Raw genomic sequence first — 24,596 nt, 5'->3', positions numbered from 1 at the left:
TATTCGTAAATGAGTAACTAGCAGACCCGTCGCGGCTTCTTCAGCATTATATGGTTACTTGCGTTCCCCATCACGATCAAGGATGTTTGGTCAGTCAAGTCTCGCTTCACAAGTCCTTCCAGTCTATAATCAGAGGGCTCTGAACCCTGGGCCCCTCTGTATTCATTACTCATACAAAAAAAAAATATATATAACTTATAAAAAATTAAAATTATAAAAAACGTATAAATAAATAAATAACCTAAAACTTATTTTACTTAATTTAATGCAGTTCTAAATATCGAGAGACATCATCTATATCGATCGTTGTCTATTTCAATATCGACTTCCTCAAGACATTATGTGATTAAATTTTTCTAATTATCTCAGCCCCAGCGCCAACTGCAGCTCTATTTTTCGCAAAAATATTTCTTTTCATATAACTAATATATATTCTGAATATGTGCCAAATCGGACCATAAATCACTGATCTCTATATAACTGGATAGAGGATCCTTACGGCGTAAAATATAATTAAGTTTTCAATATTGAAGCATACTTTAGTGTCGCAGATTGAACGGCTGGGAACTAAATAAAATCATTGTGCACTTGCGCGACTATAATCGTGATTGTAGGAATGTTTATTTTACTCAAGTCAGAACCAAAAGAACAGTCATTTTCGCAACAGTAGCAGAAATTTACGAACAGTTGCAGAAAATTTATATAGAGATCCAAAATGTCAGTTAAATGTTATATGACTATATATCTTTTAGTTATATAACTACAGTGTTCAAAATACAAAATCAGAACACACTTCTACTGCATCGGTTTAAACCGTGATTTTATTCCTACTATTACACTTACCTCTGCGCATGCGCAGTTTCATTTTATTTAGTTTTACCACTTATTTTGTGGCGCTAGTTTATGCTTCAAATTTTACCAATTCCAATATATGGATCTCCTATCCAGTTATATAGAGATCATGCCATATATACAACTTTTTGAAATATCTCGACCCCAGCGCCACCTAGCAGGTCCAAACTAATTCAGAAACCTTCGCCGATGTGCGCACAACCCACCAAAGTTTCATCGCAATCGGATGAATTGTATAGGTATAAAGAAACATTAATTTTTATATATATAGAAGATTCAGGCAGACAAGAACTGAAAAAATAAATTTTGACATTTATTTTGTTCCCAATGTATGTATATATATATATATACTTTTTAAAAATTTTAGATAAGAATTTTCTTTTGGGTGATGAATAAGATTTTGTACTCAAACATTATACAATTCATTTTAAGTAGATTAAAGTGAACATAATAAATTATCATTAAAAAACCTATTAAATATTATTAAGTTTTATACTTACTTTGATATTTGTAACAACCCAATAGTACCATCTTCTGTACCGTATAAAATATGATCACCTAAATCTCCACCATTGTTGTGATATAAATGCAATGTCAGAGGGCTGCTATCTAAGGTAACTGTTTGACAAACTGAAGACTGATCAAGTACTTGTAATGATCTGTCTTGACATGCCAGTATCGGTACCAACTGATGGTACTAGACAAATTAAAAGAATAAATCAGTAATATAGAATGAAATGAATAGAGATTTGTAAAGAAATCATTAAAGTGAGTTACAATGCCAGCAATAATATAAAATTAAATTTTTAAATTAGCTTTTAAAAATAAATGTAGTATATTTCACTTCATAATGGTCGTACTTCTGTGCCCAAAAATTTCCAGTAAACATATAATGTCATCATATGTAGACAATTTTATATTTACTCTAATTAGGCTAGAAGAAAACAATCTTTTTTGTGAAAATAACAAGAGAACAGTTTATCACATTACATTGGAGCATCCAATATCTTTAAAAGTTGCAATTGTAGTAGTACCTCCTACGCACCTTCCACAAAATGCTGAGAGTTCAAATTTTTATTATCAATGTAATAAATAGTCTGATTGCTATATCTACTGTGATTATTGTAATATATAATCATCTTTTCAGCTGAATCTATTGTTTTCAATAATTAATGTTTGTACTTACTTTTTCAACATTTAGAGATATCAGATCATTTATCTTATCACCACATAGAAAAGCATTAGCATCTTTACAATCCTTATAATGATTATAAACATGATCACCAGCAACTAATAGGTCACTACCACTGACATGCCTGGAACAATAGAAATTTTTTTGCAAAAAATGTATACCTTATTATGTATATATAATTTGAATATGAAATTATTTAATTCTGTTACACTGAAACAGAAAAATTCATTGATATCGGTTTTATATAAAAAAGAAACTGAAAATTATTATTAACTAAGGTTTCATGGAAATTATTTTGTTAGAGCTGATTTATTCATATTTTTATCAGTAGAGTAACCACCATTGTTATTAATGAAGAATCACACAAAAAGATATTTAATTCTTAATATTTAATAAACAAAAAATATATCAGTAGAAATGAAATAATATGGATCAAATACATTAATTTTTTAAATGGATAGAAGTTTCTAGGACACCAAATCCACACTGCATGGTAGGTGAATAACAGCACCTGTCCAAATTCCCAGTAAATTATATGTGAAAAATGTAGAACATGAAAAAACACAATGGGTTTAGTCAGTTAGCTCTTATTATTTATTTTGTGTAGGTCTAAACAACCTTTTGGGCACTTTACAACGGATGTGTACAGTATTTGTTGTTGGTTAAGGCATAAAGTAAATTAAAGGATTTTATAAAATTTCATTATCACCAAATTTCCTTTCTAATTCCTCTGACAATATTCAATTCAAAAATGAATATACAATAGTTTGTTATTAATTAATTTATTAATTTTTGTTCATAATATTCCATTAAAAATCATAGACAGCACCATGATACTGATACATTTCAGCTTTCATTACAATTTGAACATCTCAAAAACATAATAATATTGTCGTAATCTTGTAACCTTCAATAATGACCTATATCAAATACATTTTTAAAACTTTTACAATTCAATTGTAAACAGTCATAAGGAAACATGGTGAGTGGAAGACTACGGCAAAAAGTTAATAAACTTTTGTTGACTTTGACCTTGAGTCCAGGTATATGCACTTGCATAATTGTTCTCTTAAAAAATTATTATTAAATCATATATTGTAATTATGTGAAAATACACAATGTAATGCATACTCCTTTTTTAATGCTTCTGCTCCCAAGTTGAAAAAATCTTGACATATAATCTAACCAAAACAAGGAAGTACTTTTTTTATTTGGTTTAGATTTATTACATGCTATGAAGTAATACATATTAAAAATATGATTCCTCTTCAGTCAGTATTTTAATGAAATTATATAATAAAAGACATAAAGTGCTACTAAAACTTACATAGATTTTATTAATTCTGTAAGACTAGTTTCAAATCCAAGGAACAGTTTTCCTTTTTTAGTATAACCACGCACTTCATTTTTTGATGAACAAAAAATTTTATCTTGAATAGTACCTAAAAATTAAATTAAGAATGCTGAACAAATAAATAATAACTTTTCATGAAAGTTTAAAATTAATCTTAATATTTATTTTGATACTTTCAAATATGCTATAAAATATTTTTTTTTTTTACAATGAATTATTATTTTAATTTATCAACTACAGTAAAACAGTAAATTTCAATTACACTTAAAACTGAGAGGAAGTTAACAATTTATTTAAATATTCAAAATAAAGTTCCATAATTAGTTAATGATTCAACTGTATACGATTTCAAAGTAAAACCAATGTTTAATTAAAATTATTGTATGGATTAGTATCACACATCAGAATTTCCTTTACACAAATACTTGTTTCATCTCTTTTATAAAGATACTATTCAGTAGGAAGCAGAATCTCTTAATTATCAGATAAAACATAATTTTCAAAAATTGTTGGCCTCACTTTATAAAAAACAAAAGACTTTTTATATAAAATTAAATTCTAAATGGTAAAATTTTTTAAAAATTGTTGTTTTCAAAAATATAATAATTTACAAAACATATTTAATAGAATTTAAAATGTGTATCATTATTACTTCAAACTTTGTATTGATTCTTAAATAGATCAATGTAATTTAGTAAAATAATGATATTTTATTTAAAAAATTTTGAAATGACAAATATACTAAATTAAAAAAAAAAACAATAATTAACTTCAAAATATTTTTCGTCATTCTTACAACCATATTCAATGATTTGTACTGCTGTTTTCATCCTGGCATCATTTGATGTTGCTGGTAATTTTTTTTTTTTTTAATTAGGCTGTCATATGATATAAATTTACACTTCTTAACTGCATTCACTATGTGCTGACTAATTAAAACAAAAATTTTTTTTAATTTGTTTGTTTTTGCATTTGTTGGCAAATTCAACAAAAACAAACAACATAGCAAGTTATTAAAAATGTTTTATTTATAAAAAAATTCAGTTTGGCTTTAGTTGATAATATAAATAATTTTCATCACCAACAGTATATGTAATACACATTTATTTTCATTTGTCATATTTCTGTCCACTACTGTTTGTAATAAATATTATATACTATAAAATAACATGACATGAGTTATTCATAATCAATGTCCTGCAGAAACTTCTTAAAATAATTTGATGAAAATCTGTACATGTTCTTCTTATGGTGTAAGTGCAGATTAAGAAAGGATTTTTTGAAATTCTGAGTTTAAAGGAATAAAATGGAGTAACAATGAAATTTACTATTTTTTTAATTTCTCGGTAACAAATGCAGATATCAACTTGATTTTTGGTGTGTCTAACCTTCATGTGAATATCTAAAAATAAATTTCTAGATTTTATGAAATTTAACCTAGAAAGGGGCGAAGAAAAGTAAAAAATCTTCAAAAAAATTATTGCTAATTGTCTCCATTTAAATAAATATTCAGATAAATATTTGAAATCATTTTCAGGTTTTTTTAAGGGGTGCAACAGTGTACAGAGCGGCGGCTCAACCAACATAGCCACTTCCACTGTTACTGTATGTGCAATGCGACTGGTTACACCTTCCTCTGGTTACTTGATTTTAAAACATAAAATAAAATAAAATTGACTGCAATGGGAAAAGTAAGTAACCATATAGAGCAGGTGAAGCCGTAACGGGGATGCTAACATGTACATATATGACATTAACAAAACAATTTACCTAATGCACCACCTAACTGAATTCGAGTAATTTTTTCACCAGGCAAAGTTTTAAATGCAACTTGTATTTCACCTTTTTTTAATGAAAATAATTGAACAATCCCTTCATGATCTCCAACAACTACCTGTAAATAAATAGGAAAATAGATGTGTTACAAAATAAATTACTCAACAGTAACAAAAGAAACTGCAAAACAGAAGTTGTATACTGTTTTCACTTATGTAAAGAACTTTCAGATAAACTAGTAGTTTATTAGTAATAGTTGATAAATTAACAATTTTGATATTTCCATGCGTTAATATTTATGAAATGTTTACTAAAAAAATGTAACCATTTATTCCTAAATAATTACCATATTCACTTGAATCAAACTTAACAGGACAAGTATTTTCACATAAAACTTCAGTCAAAAAAAAAAGAAGTTATTGTGCTTCACTTCCTATAGTTAATAAATTACTTAGCAATTTAAAAAATCTTCCAGTTAATCTACTTAAAATTAAATGATTTGTTCTACGAATTTTAGAATTAATATTATACTATTGTTAAATCATCATTGGTTAAATGTAATTAAAAAATATATATTTGCAGGTATAAAAGTATTTGATTTCTTCCTTCTCAATAAGTTGGTTTTTCCCTTTTTGCTGGTCACTTGAGAAAAAACACACTTTGTTTAAGACAATGCTGTTAATTGACTCATTCATCATGTTGGTCTCTTATAGTTATATGTATATTATAAAATAATAATGGATATGTTTAAAAATTAGTTATCACTTTTTATTTAAATATTACATAAATACTACACATAAATATAATTTTTTTTAAATTAAATTACTTTTTTTATACTTTTTTTAATAAAGGAATTACTCAAAAATCGTGTTTGTTATGTTAAATTGTTTTATTATATAGTTTTTCTTAAATGGTTTCTGATTAGGTATGAATAAATCAAAATCAATAATTGATAAATTTGCCTCTAATTAAGGTCTTTTTCTTAACTTCCTTAAATGAATCATGTTTAATATACTCAAAATTCTCTCCTTCTTCCTGATATGTCTTGCAGACCAATATTGGTTAGTAAATGTTTCTACATTCCTCATGGACAACCATTGCTCTTCCTAACTGAGATGAAAATGATTTCAAGAGCTATAATTTTTTTCATTTTATAAAAGGTAAAGTCAAGAGATAAAAAACATTTCCTGTTTATAAAGAGGTTTTGCATGCAATACCTGTGTATTAATTTAAAAATAGGAGGCATTAAAATCGAAAAGCAATTGCAAGATACCTACAAAGTGTACAATATTGCCAGGGTAAAAAGCAATGAGTTTTACTTATACACTGACCAAAAATAATCATTAATAACTTTACTAACTGTGTAATTCACACCTACATTTTAAAACATCTCCCAATCATAGCTTTACCAGAAATGTGAGAACATATGACGTGTTTCTTTAAAATTTCAAAAATGAAACTAATGAAAATTAACAGGTTTATAGAAGGTTCACTAAAAACCTATATTAATGAAATCAATGAATGTTAAAGCAGCTCATTGCAAATTTTATCTTATGGGAGATACAGGAAAATATTTTCAACTGACAAAATCTGATGCAATCAAAATCACACAAACTCATTTGAGATAGCAATAAATCATGCCTGTGTTGCAAGATAACTTCAAAAATTGCAATTTGCACCACTATAACCAAGAAATTCAAGGATGGATAGCGGTTTCAAGGCACCATCCATTGCTGATAGTTACATCCTCATACTGGGAGTGAGAAGTTCGGACATACTGGGTTTCTAGAGAAGGGGCCGAGTCCTGTTTCCTCAGGGAAAAGAAACAAGAGACCATTATTATTAAGAGTAGTTCAAGTAGATTTTTTAATTTTTCCATTAACATGGGCGGTGGTAATCCAACTGCCCATTTATGAATGGTTAGTTAAAGTACGGGCATAGTACTTGTTCTACTTGTATATATCATGACATACTGCATAATAGCATGAGGTCAGTTTGGCAACCTCACTCTATTACAACTAAGGGAAGAAGAGAGTGTTAATAGTAGTTTAATTTTTGTGGACAACTGTAGCAGTTAGCAGATCAGAGAGTCAGGGGTAAAGGTTTTTATTGTATTAATTATAACTCGAAAAACAATAAAAATAATTATTTTGAAATTTCAGTATAGTAAACTAAATAGATTGGGGCATTTGAATGAAAATTTAACAAATTCGTATGCATAGGTTTTTAATGATAAGGGTTAAAAGTAGTGTTATAATCTCAAATTTATTCATTTTTTGAATGGATAGATGGTGTGATTGTATTGATACATACAGAAAAAAATGGATTACAGCACTTCACTTCCTTAATTTCCCTTCCCTCAGGGGGCTTGAAAAATATTAGCTTTTCAAGAAAATTGTGAAGAAAAAGACTCCCTTTCTTAAAGTTTACCAAAAGTTCAACTGTGCTGAAGATTTATTTTCTTCAGCAAGAGAATGCAGAATATTAAATCTTCAGCTTGGTTTCTCAACTATAAAGGATGTAAATACATTTCATTTCAATTTTTAATAAATTTCCTAACAATCTAAATGATCTTATTTTATTTGAAGTTAAATATTTCCTTTTTCAAAATCATTACTACACTGATGATTTTTTTCAGATATTATTAAGTTGAACTCAATCTTATATATACTCCTTTAGTTCTGTCAAAATTAGATTCTCAATTACTAGTCCAAAAGAAATTTTCCTATTACATCCATATGCCTTTCTTAGCTGTCAAGTAATTTGTTACCTTTTGCATGCCTTTCGATCCAGCACCGGGTAACAATTTCATACATTGTGGCGAAGTAAGTCCTAAAAGTGTATAATCTACACGGGTTAATTCTAAAGTCATTTTAACAAGTTTCGCGCACTTAATGTTTTATAGAGCACCTGTTCAAATGAAGAAATCAGCTGGGGTGTTTTCAGAAGTATGCCACTATATCTGTATATTCAAAACAAATCGTTGTCAAGACAACAAAAATAATGACAGCTGATTCTTGCCTTCGTGTGGCCTTTGGTAATAGAATTTATTACTTCTAACAGATTAGCTCAAGATGCTACATTTGTAACATCTGATTTAAGTACTTCGGACGAGTTATAAATGAAGTGCAATGATTAATATATTTAATTTTATGGTGATTTTAGTTCACTTATAACATCAGTAAAGAACACTACTACATCAAAATTTAAATCATATGCCCAGTTTTAAGAAAACATTTTATAAAAATGTTAAAACGAATAATGCCATTCAAACTTTAAAAATAAGAGGAAAGGTTCAAATTTATTGATATGTTGCGAAGTGTTGGCAATCATGTGTTAAGTGTTTCAACTAAAGTACACGTCTATGGTTGTTGAATGGTGTTGAACACGTATATTGGTTATGAGTTTGACGTCAAATGTGTAGCGTTTCAGATAGTGAATTTAAAAACATTGAACGGTTTATGTTTCAGATTTATGGAATATTTATAATATTAAATTGATATCATAGGAATCTAAGACTTTAACAATTTTATATAACCTAAAAATTAAAAAATGCATTCTGTGTTGAGTAGAGGTAATGCTATATTAGCATATACATTAAGTGTACTAACCGGCCTTACATTTGTTTGTTTTATATCTACAGTATTTATTGACTACAGAACAACAGCGACTATGAATACAGTTAAAGTAGTCGTGTAAGTTACCAAGACAGCTGTTTTATTTGTATTGATTTGATTGTAGTTCTAATTATAGTACAGGTTCTTGTGCTTTAATATTAATTTCGTTAAATTTTCTATTTAAGAAATTTTTGATTATATAACCATTGTGTACAACACTATTTTTTCATTTATAATGTTATTGCATTCATTCCATTTACTTTTTTTTCTTGCACAAGTAGGCTAAAGTTTTGTTGAGTCATATTTTGTTAATAATTTGTCAATGTTTTATGACAAAGATAATCATTTGATTTTATTAATTCATTGTTGTTATTTTTAAATGGGATATCCTCTGGATATCAATTGATTTTATATATGTAGTTATATTAGGCATATGTAGCGCAAGGCTAAGTTGTAACATTTTGTTGGTTGTACTAATGTTTACCTCAAATACTCTATTAATAAATGCTGGTAGCCAAGTGTTTTATTATAAAAGCATAGTTATTTTTAATGGAATGTAAAAAAGTTAAACACAGCCCAACCTCATTGTTGTGATATTTATTTTCTTTTATGAAGTATTTGTAGTTATAAACCACTGCAGCTCATACAAAATACAATGAGCCTTAACGATTAATAATTCATTTACTTACTTTCATGTTTAATTTAGTAATGTTGTGTTTATTATTTTCAGAAAAAATGTGCCAGATTATAGTGCATCAAGAGAGAAAAATGATCTGGGATTTCTAACTTTTGATCTTCAAACAGATATCCTTTTAATATATTAGTATAATTAGAATTACTCAGTCTGAAGATTGAGTCATGCCATATCAAATCATAAAAAAAGTCAAACTGTAACCCATTAAATCTCGGGATTTTGATAAAGTTCTGTATATTTGCTGTTTTTAATATCCAAAGAATATCTTTAATTTTTTTGCCTTGCAATTTAAACTGTTTTATAAGAAGATTTAGATTTTGAGACTGATTTTTTCATTAACTTACAGCGAAAAAGACCTTTAGGATATAATGAGTAAATATACAGAATTGGTATCAAAATCTGAGATGGTGGATTACATGACCTGGGTGATTTGAATGTGGAATGATATTCAATAGCGGATCTATAGAGTCACAGTTTGCCCATTTTTACTGATACGTGCAACTCAAATTACAGTTAATGTGGTAGTCACAAATCTAAGTTTTTACTTGAATTTGATGTTTTAACAGTATTATTATTACTTATACTAAAAGAAATTTTTTGTTCAATGCTCTCAGGTCTAGAATACTTGTGTTTTATGTTGTAGTGTTTAGAATGTGCAAATCATGTATTTTTAACTAAAGTGCCTTGTAATATTTTATATTAATCCATAAGTTTTTAAGAAAGAAAGCATATGTCAAAATGTAATTTAATTAGCCTATACCTTTTTAAACAGGATTCAGAAGTTATAATGAAATAGAAAATTATACACATAAATTTTTTTATTTAAATTTTACATTAATTTGAAAGAATACCTTGTTGCAACGTAAATTTACCGAAAAAAAACAACTACAATAGCATTAAAAGTAATTGCTTTTGTATTTATAATTATTAATTAACATTATGCATACATTACAGAAGAAGTTAATTTAGTTATGGGAAGTCATTTTATCAATTTTAAGTTTACGTATGTATTAAAATACATACATAACGATGTATGTATTTCTACATCAGTTATATAATTTTTTTGGTAATGCGTTTATTATATACGATCATTTTTTCTTTATCTTTATATTATACCTAAATTATTATTCCTTCTTTTTAAATTATTTAGTTTCATTCATTAAAAATATAAATGGGATGTTTATTATGATTTATTGATTTAATTAACAACTTATATATTCACATAAAACAAGAACAATGAATAAAATAATAAATAAACTATTTTAAAAATTGAGGATTTGATTTTTTTTATAAACATTTTGAATAAAATTTAATGTAAAGAAAAATGCATAATAAAACTAAGAAAATTTACTTTTTAAGGAAGCAGGTTTAATTATTATGTAGTTGATTAATATTTTTTTTTTTAGTGACTAATTGAATAATAATTTTTTTAAATGTGCAATTTTTCATTACAGTGACTACACAAAATTTATTTACTTAACAATTAAATGGACTTACGAAAATATTATGCATGCAACATTATTACACATATAAAACAATGTTTTTACTATCACTACCAAAATAAAATTGATTAAATTACTCCAAAAAAAAAATTAACACTTTCAGAGTGCCACTTGATCATCAGCAATTTTTTCTTCCTATATACATTTACATATTCAGTTTTATGAAAAGTATCAAAAATGATGAAAAAAAGCTGAACTATGTTTCTATGCAGACTTCCCTCATTATTTCTTAATGTAGGTAGACTTCTATATAATGTAGAGACATAATTGGATTTAGAAATTATATATTGGTAAAATTAGTGAATGAATTTATGATGTGAATCTCTCTCATCATTGGTAGAAAAATATGTTTTTCCAGAAAAATTATGAAAAGAGATTGATGTGAATTTATCTGGGTTTTGAGTGATGACTTTAATAACTATAAATACTGTCTTTATGTGTCCCTTAACTTTATTTATACATCTAACGCATCTTTTCAATTGGAATGTTAAACAATTATTTTTGTATCTAACTGCTGAATATTCAACACCTAAAAATGTACTAAATCAGGTAAGCAGTTTAATTCTTTAGTATGTCTTTTTTGTAATTAATTGCAACCTCTCTCCTATTTTCCTTCCCACTCTAAATTTTGTTGTTATATTATTTGATTCATATAAAAAAGAGGCTTGATACATTGTGCTAATTCTGGAAAGGGTTAGTAAAACATAAAAAGAATCTAATGCAATGTTATCAAAATTTAACTATTTAGTTACTGCTTCTTCTACTTATATACCATGTATTTGAGTTTATTTTAGATATAATACAGTAAGCAATCTGGTTTCATAAGAAAATGAATTTGTTAATCAAATTGAAGGCAGCATCTGTAATAAACATATGTAGTTAATATTTTACCTTTACAATCTTTAAAAGTTCCATAATAATTTAGTCTATTTCTTTTAAAATAATCTTAAATTACATTTGTTCAGTGTGAATAGTAATGTCCACTAGAATAGTAATGTTCCAGAACAAAGTTCTGTCATCTTGTAATTCCATTCCCTTGCTAATAACACTTAAAAAATCATTGACCCATGTCTTCTCATTTTTCTATCAGTTGTAATTGTCAATGAATCTAAAAACAACATGAAGCAATTCAATTTTTAACAGTAAAAAAAGTGAACACTAGTGAGATTGATGCGTCATTTAAAAGCTGTTTATGCTGATGAAACTGTTGATTGAAGTACTGTGGTGGGCAATAAAATTTTGTGCATCAGAAGCTGGTGAACATAACCAGTTTATGTGACTGATGAGAAGCATGAAAAGGAGTTGAATGAACCGCAATATGGGTGGCACCGCATTGCCACCAATATAGGCTTACTGAAAGACGAGTCAGACACATCATTACATAGCTGGGCTACTATAAAATCTGTACATGATGGGTGCCACACAAACTTGCTGAAAAAAACAAACAACAAAAGGAATATTGTGAACAGTCTGTATGTTATCATGATGAGAAGGAAATGACTTTCTTTTCGATATTATGACGGGAGACAAACTTGGGTTCATTATGATCCAGAAAAAATGACAGCATGTAATACAGGCACTATGACTCACCACAATCAAAAAATTCAAAACATAACCTTGTGGAAAAAAATTCTCTCGACATTGTTCTTAAATTCCAAAAATGTGTGTGTGACTGACTAATTGGAAGCTAGGTCGCCTGTAAATTCTGTGTGATACATAGAGATTAAAACACCTTAAGAAATATGTGTGTGTCATGTTCGAAAGTCCACGGAGCAGATAATTCTTGATAATACTCAACCACATACATTTTGTGCATTCACCATGGAGGTTCTTTTGAAGTTAAAATTAAAATTTATTCACTTTCCTCTATATTCACCAAATTTAGCGCCCTGTGATTTTCACTTCATTTTGCTATTAAAGAGGCATATTAAAGGTATTCATTTCACAACGGATGATGAACAGAGATGTGGAAAAAAACTGTCACCATTCTTTATTGGCAGAATGTGGAGACTGGTTCACCATTGGGAGGTATGTTTAGCTGTAAATGTGAAGCCTGCAGGGCTCCGTTCTTGGTCCATTATACTGTGAAACCTGGTATTCGACAGATTTTTGGAACTGACTTTCCTGGAAGGTCTCATATGGCCCAGGCTTTCGCCGATGACTGTCTCCTGTTTATTCGTGGTAACTCACGACCACAGCTGGAAGACTGAGCACAGGCGGCTTTGTCAACCGCAGAGGGCTGGATGGACATTCAAAATTTAAAGATTTCTGTGTGTCCAAGATGAAGTTCATGCTTCTCAAGGGTGCAGACAAATTATCATACAGTCGTAACCCCCGTATTAAGTATAAAGGGTGTGTAGTCAGCCGAGTTCATAAGTACTACCATAAGGTTGTTCATAAAAACAACCTAGTTGTTTTGTTTGATGAGAACTTGCTGTTTAGCAACCACATTAGGCAAGTAATGGCAGACGCTGTCTTTGTGATGCACAAGCTTAGAAGGATTGTTCGAAAGGATTACAGGCCGTCATTTGTACATGGTGTACCGAGGTGTCTTTGAAAGTATGACCTCTTATGTGGTACCCGTTTGGGCGCATACGTTGGAGAGAAATCTAGCACTTATTCAAAATTTAAGGAGTGCCCAGCACAGAGCTTTAATTGTATGCACTGGTGTTTTTAAAACAACTCCCTACGAGGCTACCACTGTATTAGAAAGGCTCTCCCAATCATTTTAGTAGTGAAAGTTCGGGCGGCTATATGGAAATTGTGAAGCGGCAGGGAGGCCGAGGTGTTTGGGATGCGGTTTCAAGCCAGGCCTGTACCGGTGATTTCAATGCACCAGTTCTAAATTTCAAATAGTTCCCCATCTCTTACCTGGGGAGGAGGCTTTACAGCCTCGCGATGGAAGCATGGCAGCAATAATGGCACACCACAAGTAAGGGAAGGTCCTTGTATAGATTTATACACGATCTGGGGGGGGGGGGGATGGTATGCCTCTACATCGTTTTTAAGGACAACAGGAGCCAGAGTGCTTTCCAACCATGTAAATTTAAATCAATATTTGTTTTGGTTCTGCCTGGCAGCTGATGAGCTGTGGGGAGGTCCAGTTCTCATCCACTGCTCAGTTCTTGGGGCAGCCAGAACTCAGGCCACCCTGGAACTGAGAGGTCAAGGGAAATTTGGCCACATAAGTGGTGAGTCAATGTCGCATTTTCAGACCGTGTGGGAGTTCCTTGATGCGATTGTTTTGTTCAACCGACATCAGTAGTTTGCTTGAGAGAAAAGACCCCTACTGCGCAGCTGTAGGAAGCTAACCGACAGATATGGCTGGCTACAAGCACTTTAATGGTGGACAGGTACATGCTGGCATTCAGCGGCAGCGAATTGCTGTCTTTAATGAGATAAATTTAATTATTGATTGTCATATGTGTTTTAGTAGTTGACAGGGTGCACCTACCCATTGTAGTGATATATGACAAGTGGGCAGAGGGACACGCAAGCGAATGGTGTATGATACCACACTTATTTCACTCATGCTTTTTGCTTAGCTCTAGGAGCTAATTAGGACACTGGTCGCTAAACTGTTTGGAGGCTCAGTAGCCGTTTGTGGCACAGACATTTGGTCTTATGTTTTAGGAAGACCGAATGGGGTGGTGGCGGGAGAAATGCCAAGCAAACCAATATATCATGGACATCCTTGTTCTTAATAACAATTTCTTGTACAAAAAGCTTAAGTGTTTCATTTTAACAGATACCTAATGACTTTTTTTTTCAATTTTAAAAGTTCTTTGTACGTCAGAACATGATGGCACTCCCTCGTCCACAAAAAGATAGCCACTTCTAATATGTGAAATAACAAAACCAACCTAACAATTTTTCATAAAAAGTACTTACCAGATAAAAATCATCAACATATTTATACCTTGATTAATAATATCACTGGCAACTCCAGGAGATTTTTAGCTAACACATATTTTTGGTGATTTATGCTTTAAGAATGTGTTCTATTTAAAAAAAAAATTTGTAATTAACATTTTTCTAATTTTTAGGTTGTTCTATGGGATAAAATTATTCTTAGAGGCGAAAATGCTGTACTGGATTTCAAAAACATGAATACAAAATATTATTTTTGGGATGATGGAAATGGTTTAAAGTAAGTGTGCTTAAAAATTGTTTATATAAATAATATTTACTTAAGGAAATCTCGTAGTTCATTTAAAACAATGTCTACAGGATACAAGGATATAAAAAAAAAATTTTTCTGCTATAGGAAAACATTTAGTAAACATGTACTATCCAGTATAAGAATAGTATGAAAATAACTAACTATAAGAGAATTGATAATTTTGAAAAATATTGTCTTAGACAAAGGATATTTAAAGATTTCATACATTAAAACTTTTACGAATATACTCTGATTGTTATAAAATTTACAATAACTAATGAAAGTAGTACTGAATTTAGCAATTAATTGCTAAATTCAGAGATTGCAGTTACAGAATCAATAATAGACTTTATATGAGTCTTATTCACTTTTAATATTTGCTAAAGCAGCTGACCCATACCAGTGTTTATTCAACCTTAATGGTTTGCAAAATAACAGTTGTCCTAAAAATGTTTTTCCCAGTTCTCTTGATTTCAAACATTTTATTCTACATACACATACACTCACTGCAATGCAATTTTGTATACGCTGCAGAACTAATACAGAGGAGTAAGTAACTTCATTTAGTATGTACTACAGAGGCAGCAAGCAATGTATATATTCCAAAAAATTCAATATTATGTGAATGTAAAGTGCTCTTCTAATAATGTTGGTTCTATCTTCATTGTTTAATATCAGTGAATATAATATGAGACTTGACCGAAGGAGTTATATTTTAATTCTAATAATGTAGTACAGTTTCTCAGCAGCCTCTATGTTGTTATCTGGTGATAGATAGATAATGTAATCAGATTCAAGAATACTTCCTGCATGTGAGATTCAATGTCTGAAGCTCAGTTCAGGAAAACTGTCCTAGGTATTTGAAGATTTTCAATTAAAAAGTGAATATGGTCCAGTGAAGTAAAAATCTTATAAATTATGTACATTCTTAACAATGTTGTACACTTAAAATCATGATATAATTATTATTTTTATTTTGTTTACAGGGGTAATAACAACGTAACTTTAAGCCTATCGTGGAATATTATTCCCAATGCCGGATTTTTACCGAGCATATTTGCTATTGGAAAACATGTCTTCCAATTTCCAAATGAATACACACAAGCACGTGTTTAATTCTTTATATTTAGGATATAATGAAGTTGTCTGAAAAAAAATTGTAAGAAAACAACAAAATCTCATAACATACATCAGTAAAAGCATTTCATGAATTGTCATCCTTTAAACTGTTTGTATGTTTCTTGATTGAATGAATGACTGTTGTGTTATTTTATTTTGAATGAATGTTGTATGAATTGATAAGTAAAAATTTAATCAGTGTACAACATAATGTAATTTGAAGGAGTTATAGTATTGTTTACTATTTTATAATTCATTTTATCAAATTGTTATATACATATTACATAATATAAAAAATTTTGACTTTTAAATATTATTGTAAAATATTTATTAACTATTTAATTAAATAGAGAAATTATTGAATTTAGTTGGTTGAATAATAAATTGAATAACTTTTGAAAACATGATGATGTGTATTTATTTTTCTTATACCATTAAATAACATTGTAACTACCACTCGGGAAGATGTTCAAAGATTCCCTTTTTTTTATTTTTTATAAAGGTTCTAATGCAGTTGCATCATTTCCCAGATAAAGGATCCTGTGTGATTATGCTGGTAAATGTTGGTACAACTTTATGATGATTATTGCACGAGCTGTGTATAATGGTTGAGGTTGAGGGTAGTCATCAACAAATAGATGTCTTACTTTTTAGTTGGCCCCTCAACATATGTATGATGATGCTCAGTGTTTCAATCATCATTTGACAGTTTAGGAAGAGTGTAACATATCTATAGATCATTTCATAATGTTATAAAAATGGATGAAATTATCAATGTAAATACATCCTGATGTAAATCCATAATAACAAAAAATTTTCTTTTCAAGTAAAATTTTGTAGACATTTAAAATAAAAATTCATGGATATCTGCAAAATTGTCTCACAAGTGTGATACATACTCACACTCTTAATGATTTTTTTGTTAAATTTCAGACATCTTGCCCACCTAACCTGGCTCCAGTAGAACTTTCTTATTGTTCAATCTAAAATTTTCTTTGAAAAGAAAACGATTTGAGATGATTAACCTTTTGATTAGTGCTCTGCGAAAATATGTTGGTATCTGATTGCCTCCCTTCATAGTCTTATGCTACCCTCTTGTGGAAAAAAAATTACAGTATATTAAAGAGATTTAACAGATTTTTACAAAAAAAAACCGTTACGATTGGATATTTTTTATGTTTGTAACAAAAAAAAAATTGAAACAGTACAAAAATGACGATAATTTAATTGCAGATGATAAATTTTTTTTTTTGCTTTGTGTTTATGAAACATAGTTTGGTGATTTTAAAAATAATACTTTCAAGCAAATCAGTTGAAATGATGTAAAACCCGTGTCATAAATCACAGATTAGTAACATATGTTAGTATAAGTGAACGTAGATTCAGAAAACTGTTTTATAAAAATTCCCACCACTCAAAAGGTTATGTTTACTGATATCATTTGTCAGAAAAGATATTTGTAGACCTCAAGTAAAAGTGACGTATTTATGACCACAAGTTCCTTTTTTTTGTGTGCTGTATATCATAATTTATTATGCGTTTCAATACATCGTTATGTTGCTAGTAAGATAAGCTATTTTTGTAAATAATAAATACATCCGTAACCCTCATAGCAATTATAATACACAAGCACATTTCTGAGAAAAAAATGGTCATATTCTTTCTAGTCTAAATAAAACATTTTACATAGTATAAACGTCATTTAAATTGTGTAATAAAACTGATTCCTTTGTGAATATAAAACAAAATAACCAACTTAGATGCCATATAAAATGATTTTGTAACAGTGTTTTAAAACTGACACCGTACATAGCCAGACTATGACTACATTATCTGAAAAGGTTAAGGATATTAAAGAATATTCACCGATAAACCAACATGTGCAACCCAGAAAGAGGCCCACCACGACTATTTCCAATTATGGAAATGGAATTGGTCCATCACAATCACATCAGGAAGTTAATAAGACTCTTTGTTATTGCCATGTCAAAAATTAGTTCAGTAAATTCTTTTAAAGTTCAGCTTGAGGATCTATATATATATATATATATATATATATTTATTACACTATAAGAAATATTTAAACGATTTAACAACAGCTGTTGTACTCTGTTTTGCATTCTCTCTGTCATGGCAAAAGAAATGAGAAACCAGTCACCAGGCCCAGATAGCATCACAGCAGAAATGATCAAAGCATCAGATGAATTGGGTGTTGTGACTATACACCACCTGTAGATATGGCACATATCTAGATCTGGTAGATATTGTACATATGGTTAACTGGCAAATGATCTGTGGGAAATCACTGATCATATATCTGTATAAAAAATGCCATACACAAAATTATAGAACTATCTCTTTAATCTCACTTGTGAGTAACATTTTTTTCTATATACTCAATGAACATCTACAATACCATCTAGGCAGAGAAATTACTGCAGAACAAGTCGAATTCTTCAAAGAAAAGAGTACACATGAGCAAATTCTGAGGCAGCTGATAGTGAAAGCCACAGAGTTTGACACTCCTCTTGTGATATGGTTTCTAGATTATGTCCAAGTCTTTGACTCGGTCAGGTGAAAAGATCTGCAGCGAGTATTGAAGGAGATGGGGATTCCTGATCATCTTGTTACCTCATTTGGAACTTATATGTAAAGAACAGAGCTGGTTAGGCTGGAAAATGACACAACAGAGCCCTTTTATCTGTTGAGAGGAGTACGACAGTGAAGAATTCTGTCTCTGATCTTATTCAACATTTACACCAAATATATCATGTGAAAGAGCCTGAAAAACTGGCATGGCAGTGTATGATTAGGTCAGCAGCATATAAACAACTAGAGGCTTGCTGACAATATGACCCTGTTTACAAGCTCTGAAGTTGAAATGAAGGAGATCTTCAGCTGAGTTCAGTAAGAAAGTAGGGATGAAATTAAATACTGAAAAAAAAAAGTTATTGTAGACAGAGCCAACGATTTTCCAGTCAGAGATGTGCTGTGTAATTTCAAAAAGGTGGACGGTTTTGTATATTTAGGATCCTTGACAGATAAAGATGGGGGCTCGCCAATGAAATACAAAGAAGAATTATCTTGGCAAAGGAGGTGCTTACAAAGTGACAGCTATTTGGAAGATAGAGCAATCACAAGGAATACAAAACTAAGACTGCTTAGTCATTAGCATCTAGATCAATCCAGTAGTATCATATGGAAACCTGGTCCATCAAGTTGGAAGACTGGAGGTTAACCAATGCATCTGAAATGTGGGCATACAGAAGAATGCTCTGTGTTGCATAGATGGAAAAGAGAACGAATAACTTGATCTTAAACAAGCTGGGTACGCACAGGTTGTCTGTAACATAGTTACTGCTTTTTCAGCTATACAGTCCATAGGCTCTGCGAAAATGATGATGATGATGATGACTTAAAGATAAAAAAAAACTGTCAAAACATGTTTGTATAATGTGTTTATTACATAATTTAAAAGTTTACTGGCAAAAAACAACACTATGAAATAATTAAATACAAAAATTATAAAGAAATAAGAAAATATTTTTTTCTCTTAGAAATCCAATGCACATATTAATGCTACACCTCTTTTTATCCAATGTCTTTGTGGGTGTTTACTTGGTACTTCAATTGCTAAAACATAATTAGTTGAATGACCTGTGGTTGACAATACACCAGCACGTGTTAAAGTTTTATAAACAGGACATTCATATATACCTTCTTCAGCAACTGTATGGTGTTTTTCTGGTTTTAACCATATTGGTGGCATGTCTACAACATATTAAATATATATTAAAAAACATGAATTTAAGAGTATGTAATTCTAAAAGTAGATCTAAAATACTGTCATAAAATATAATTAAATTATAAAATTTTAGAAGCGATTACAAGGATTAAAGTTTGCAAAGTAAATTATAAAAATAAGCCCAATAATTTATATTTTCCATTCATCCACTTTTTGTGATTTTTAAACAAATCTCAAGAGTGGATTGAAATATTTTTTACTGAAATTTGGTATAAATTTTTAATTCAAAATAAGTAAATCATGTGTGTTATTTTCAAAGTGCTGAAATAACAGTCACTTCAATTTCTCTATTTCAATATCCTTATGAAGGAAATTATGTTTTTATAAAGTAAAATCTGAAGCACATTTTATTCTGAACAAAATCATATAAGTATTAATTAATACTTTAAAAAAAGGGCCAAACCTGCTGTAACCTTTGACAATAAAAAATTAAAAAGCAAAGTTTATATTTCATTTATAAATATATTAGAAATGACCTATATTCAACACTTTTCAAAATGTCTTTTGTAACAAAAAATTTAGAATGTAACTCAATTTTATTTATTTATTAATTCTTTTCTTTAATAACTACAGGTTTACTTCTGATTACAGTTGATAAATGTTAATTAATGATTCAAAAATTAAAGTGGTTACATTTTAAATTCTTAAAAAAAACTTATTCTGAGAACAATTTTTAATAAAACATGACACCAAATTTTGGAAAAATATTTCAATTATTTTTAAGATATAAGATAGAAATGTTAATTACTTAATTTGCCTTTTCAAATATAGAGCTTTATTTTTATATATATATATATATATATGTAATATATATTTTTTTTTTTTTTGGCTTGATATTGCCACATAAACTTGTGGATATGAAAATGGAATTTTGTAGTGTAAGAAAATACCATGGCTGACAGGATTTCGAACCCAGGACCTCCGGATGAAAGGGTGAAATGCTACCATTATATATATATATATAAGCTAAATACTGCAAGTATTGTATGATTTTCCTGGCTATTAATAATAAAAATTAAGAGTTAGAGCCAAAAAAAAAGACAGAATATATATTTTTATATAGATGGGGAATAAATTTTAATAAACTTTTTTCTAAAAATATTCATACATAGGCCAAGTTTAACTTGCTTAAATGAGGATTTTATAAATTTATTACCCCCTCCAATGACCCTAAAATAAGGAAAAAGAAATTGCTACAGCAATCTGTGCGTAAGACAGTGGCATTCTGCTAAGCACAATTTTCCTCAATTCAAAGTAACAGACTTTCTGAATGGTCTTGCACAGATTATCAAGGTGCAACTGATAGCCACAAGTGCAAATTTGTTTTCTCATACAAATTGCTGTCGTGTGTCTGAATTTCTGATACTCAAAACACCACAATGGTGTTGGCATGAATGGACAAACATCTAGCTTATGAAATCCAGCCTTTATTTTTTCAGGACATTTAGGTTTATTAAACATCTAGATGTGCGACATGGATGGTACGACTTCTCTGTTTCATCATGTATTCAACTGCCAATGTGCAACAACTCCCTTTTCTTAGAGTTCTTCCACAGTTTTATCTTCTGTGCAGTTCAGCAAATTACTCCTTGGAAGTATTTAGTGTAATATGTGGTACAATCTCAACGTCAATGAGTTCTACCTTCTTCGCTTTGAGTAATCAAGGTAATTGTATGTCACTGAGGGTCTCAATAAAACTATGGTAGTTTTCCTTGTTTTCTTAACAGGTCCTGCTTCAGCTTCTGCGATCCCTCGAGTGATCACAAAAGGACTGATCTTGGAAAAATCTCCTTCAGTTTTTTGAATCACCAAATATTTTAGTATTGCTTCATTACTTTTTGGCTGAAACTTAGTTCAATATTTCTTCTCTACTTCAATAAACTTGACACTTCCTCCTCTTCGATTGCAAAAACAAAGGCTCTCCAGGAGGGCTTTTACATGGACCCTGTGCCACGGAAGTTGTGGATGTTGAACTTTCCATAAGCTATATTTTCGCCAGTCAATATGTCACAAGGTGCAAGTGGGGACAGTTGGGCTTACCCCGAATCATTGATTCTGCCTAGGTTCCCCCACTCAGCCACCTCCCCCAAATTTAACTCAGGCTGATAAGTTAGGTACTGCCTGACCCATGATACCAATAACCCAGGGTTTGTATGTAGCAGTAAGGGCTCTGACACTCTTACTCATGGAACAATCCCTTCCAAGGGCCGATGTGACTGAGTCACACTGGGCGGTACAAGACTTCAGCAGAGCAAAGTCCCAGCTGCACAGGAAGAGATCACTTTCTGTCTGTACTCCGCCAAGCACTGACAAAAACAGATCTTGGTCATGCATCCCGCTCCCACTACAAACCGTAACCAGCTTGGGACCACCAATCCCATACTCCACAGGGGTGCTCCTGAGCAAGACCATGGCCCAGTTGGCTGACAGAGGTGAAGGGGCTGGCAACAACATGGTACGTACCATGTTGTTGCCAGCCCCAGACATATGCATAGATGTTTTGCATGCATGTAGGGTTGGGTTTTCTCCAGGGCATTATTATTAGTTTTTAAACTTTTATTTGTGAATATTTAAATTTTTAAATCCTTCAAGAAGAATCTGAAATTCTTTACTTAAACTGCTATAAGTGTTGTTATTATGGGTTTTAAAATTATCCCAATAATTTTATAGATGTAGAAAATTATTTTAATATTGTTTTGGAACTGCCTTACACAATTGTGACTATGCAAATAAGCATTTTTTAATGACTGTTTTTTCAAATGTGTCACTGATTATGTACAGCAAGGTATGAAGAACCGTGGCAGATACAATTATGTGGAAGTGGGGAGGTCTGCTTTCTACTTCTCTTTAATTTAAATTTATTATTACATAAATTTAAATGCAATATCAATTCTGCAGTGGTCTGTGGGTTTGCTCAGATGCCTGTCATACATACATATACCTTTTCTCAGAGTCTGCTGATTATTTCATTATCAAAATTGCCATCTAGCTTTAAATTTTAAATAAAACTTTTGTAAATAGTTTTCAGCATATTCTTGTTTTCCAATTTACCTGATTAATCATTTAGCAATTAGCATATTTAAATTAACCATTTAACTCTTTATTTATGTATGTAATGTGTAAGTTCATAAAAACATAAAAAAATACAGATATTGATGTAAGTAGCATAATGGGTTGTCTTGCTGTCATGAAAAGTTATTGTTCATCCTTGATGCATATGAATCACCATGAAAACATAATTTCTTCATTACCAATGCGACCTCAGACCTTTTGTTTGCAGCTCACGTTGCAGCATATATCTTTTATTTTTATTTAACCAAAAATTTAGTATTTTTTCAATACGTAAAAAATAAACATAAAAATCATACCGGTGAATAATTCTTTAGGGTGTGATTCATCTAAATATTTATTTTTAAGCATTCCACCTTGAACCTTCTAAAAACAATCCATATATAACACAGCCATCTACTGGTCTTGTTTAAGGATTTTGCTGTAATATCTGAAAATAGAAGAATATAACAATTTATAAGAAATAAGTTTGATGTTTGAAATATTAAAGGTCATTATAATCATTTAAAATTAACAGATAAAAAATAATAATAAGACAGTTCATTGTTGTTATTAAGATATAATTACTATTATCTTTTCTGCTAAGGTCAATATAGTTTCTACGTTGGGTATTGTTTACCTTACTTAGCTTCTTATCACTTGTTGATGCGTTATGGAACCACTACGTTGTCAAAACTTATTGTACTCTAATACAATAAATTTTATTTTTAAACTAAATATGAGGGTGAATCAATTTTAAACAGTAATTTTGCTATTCTATGCAGCAAGCAGTTCTGAACTAGACGGCAAAGTAGAGGGTCAATGTTTAGTGTGTTAGAGAGAGGGAACCAACTTTGTTAGCTCCTCTGCTCTGTTCTGATATTAGTACAGAAATGAGTAAGCAAGATGTTCTATAGTCTGTTGCATAATGCATAATAAATCTTTAAGTAATGAAGATGTTAAACCTGTGGAAATGTTAATGTTTAGGTTTAATGACGTTATACTGTTTCAGAACAAAGCGTATATGTAGGCCAGACAATTTAAGAGCGGGCAGGAAAGTGTAGAAAATAAAAGTTTAGATCAATGCTCAAGGTCAAGTCTTACAGCTGACAACATTTGTGCCATTCGAGAGCTTACTGAAAGTGATTGCCAGTTCACTAGTGAAGAATTGCATCAGAAGTGGATATCAGCTTCGGGAGTGCTCAAGCCATTATCACTGATCATCTTGGCTTTAGAAAACTTAGTGCTCGATGACTTCTGAATCGATTTCAGCAAGAAGGGGATGATTTTCTCTGATGCATCATCACATTCGTCATCAGACATGGGTACATCATTATGCTCTGGAGGAAGGATGAGAGCTGCCCAGTGAAGGCCAAAACCCGTCTATCAGCCAGAAAAGTTCTTCCAACTACATTTTTTGACTCAAGGAGAATTTTACTCATTGATTTTCTCCATAACCAATTAACGGTGAATGT

General features: G+C 30.3%; 3 protein-coding genes across 3 annotated transcripts in view; 1 reads left to right on the top strand and 2 right to left on the bottom strand.

Annotated features, from left to right (window-relative positions):
- LOC142332132 (BBSome complex member BBS7-like) overlaps positions 1 to 8,123 on the bottom strand; it is a 37,552-nt gene extending 29,429 nt beyond the window's left edge. The window contains exons 1-5 of the mRNA XM_075378387.1: positions 7,945 to 8,123; positions 5,169 to 5,292; positions 3,372 to 3,486; positions 2,039 to 2,168; positions 1,353 to 1,549 (exon numbers count right to left, since the gene is read on the bottom strand). Coding sequence (XP_075234502.1) covers positions 1,353 to 1,549; positions 2,039 to 2,168; positions 3,372 to 3,486; positions 5,169 to 5,292; positions 7,945 to 8,046 — 668 coding nt within the window. The 5' untranslated portion in view covers positions 8,047 to 8,123. The remainder of the gene's footprint in view (positions 1 to 1,352; positions 1,550 to 2,038; positions 2,169 to 3,371; positions 3,487 to 5,168; positions 5,293 to 7,944) is intronic.
- Positions 8,124 to 8,509: 386 nt separating this feature from the next.
- Spase22-23 (Signal peptidase complex subunit Spase22-23) lies at positions 8,510 to 16,675 on the top strand. Its single transcript, XM_075378475.1, has 5 exons — positions 8,510 to 8,869; positions 9,522 to 9,597; positions 11,450 to 11,536; positions 15,034 to 15,137; positions 16,136 to 16,675. The coding sequence occupies exons 1-5, from the start codon at positions 8,727 to 8,729 to the stop codon at positions 16,263 to 16,265; spliced, it is 540 nt and encodes a 179-aa protein (XP_075234590.1). The 5' UTR covers positions 8,510 to 8,726; the 3' UTR covers positions 16,266 to 16,675.
- A 3,225-nt stretch (positions 16,676 to 19,900) lies between these two features.
- The window catches only part of LOC142331993 (dynein axonemal heavy chain 1-like), a 33,173-nt gene continuing 28,477 nt past the window's right edge, over positions 19,901 to 24,596 (bottom strand). Inside the window, exons 8-9 of the mRNA XM_075378045.1 lie at positions 23,442 to 23,572; positions 19,901 to 20,039 (exon numbers count right to left, since the gene is read on the bottom strand). Coding sequence (XP_075234160.1) covers positions 23,552 to 23,572 — 21 coding nt within the window. The 3' untranslated portion in view covers positions 19,901 to 20,039; positions 23,442 to 23,551. The remainder of the gene's footprint in view (positions 20,040 to 23,441; positions 23,573 to 24,596) is intronic.

Source organism: Lycorma delicatula, chromosome 11 (assembly GCF_047948215.1).
Source record: "Lycorma delicatula isolate Av1 chromosome 11, ASM4794821v1, whole genome shotgun sequence".
NCBI lineage: Eukaryota > Metazoa > Arthropoda > Insecta > Hemiptera > Fulgoridae > Lycorma > Lycorma delicatula.
Note: the sequence above shows the minus strand (reverse complement) of the source record. Positions and strands in the feature narration are given on the sequence as shown.

Excerpts from the sequence above, each read along its gene's own strand:
- Spase22-23 (XM_075378475.1), top strand. The coding sequence starts at position 8,727 with ATGCATTCTGTGTTGAGTAGAGGTAATGCTATATTAGCATATACATTA. Across the intron at positions 8,870-9,521 it reads AATACAGTTAAAGTAGTCGT|AAAAAATGTGCCAGATTATA; the intron begins GTAAGTTACCAA and ends TATTATTTTCAG. Across the intron at positions 9,598-11,449 it reads CTTTTGATCTTCAAACAGAT|CTAACGCATCTTTTCAATTG; the intron begins ATCCTTTTAATA and ends TTATTTATACAT.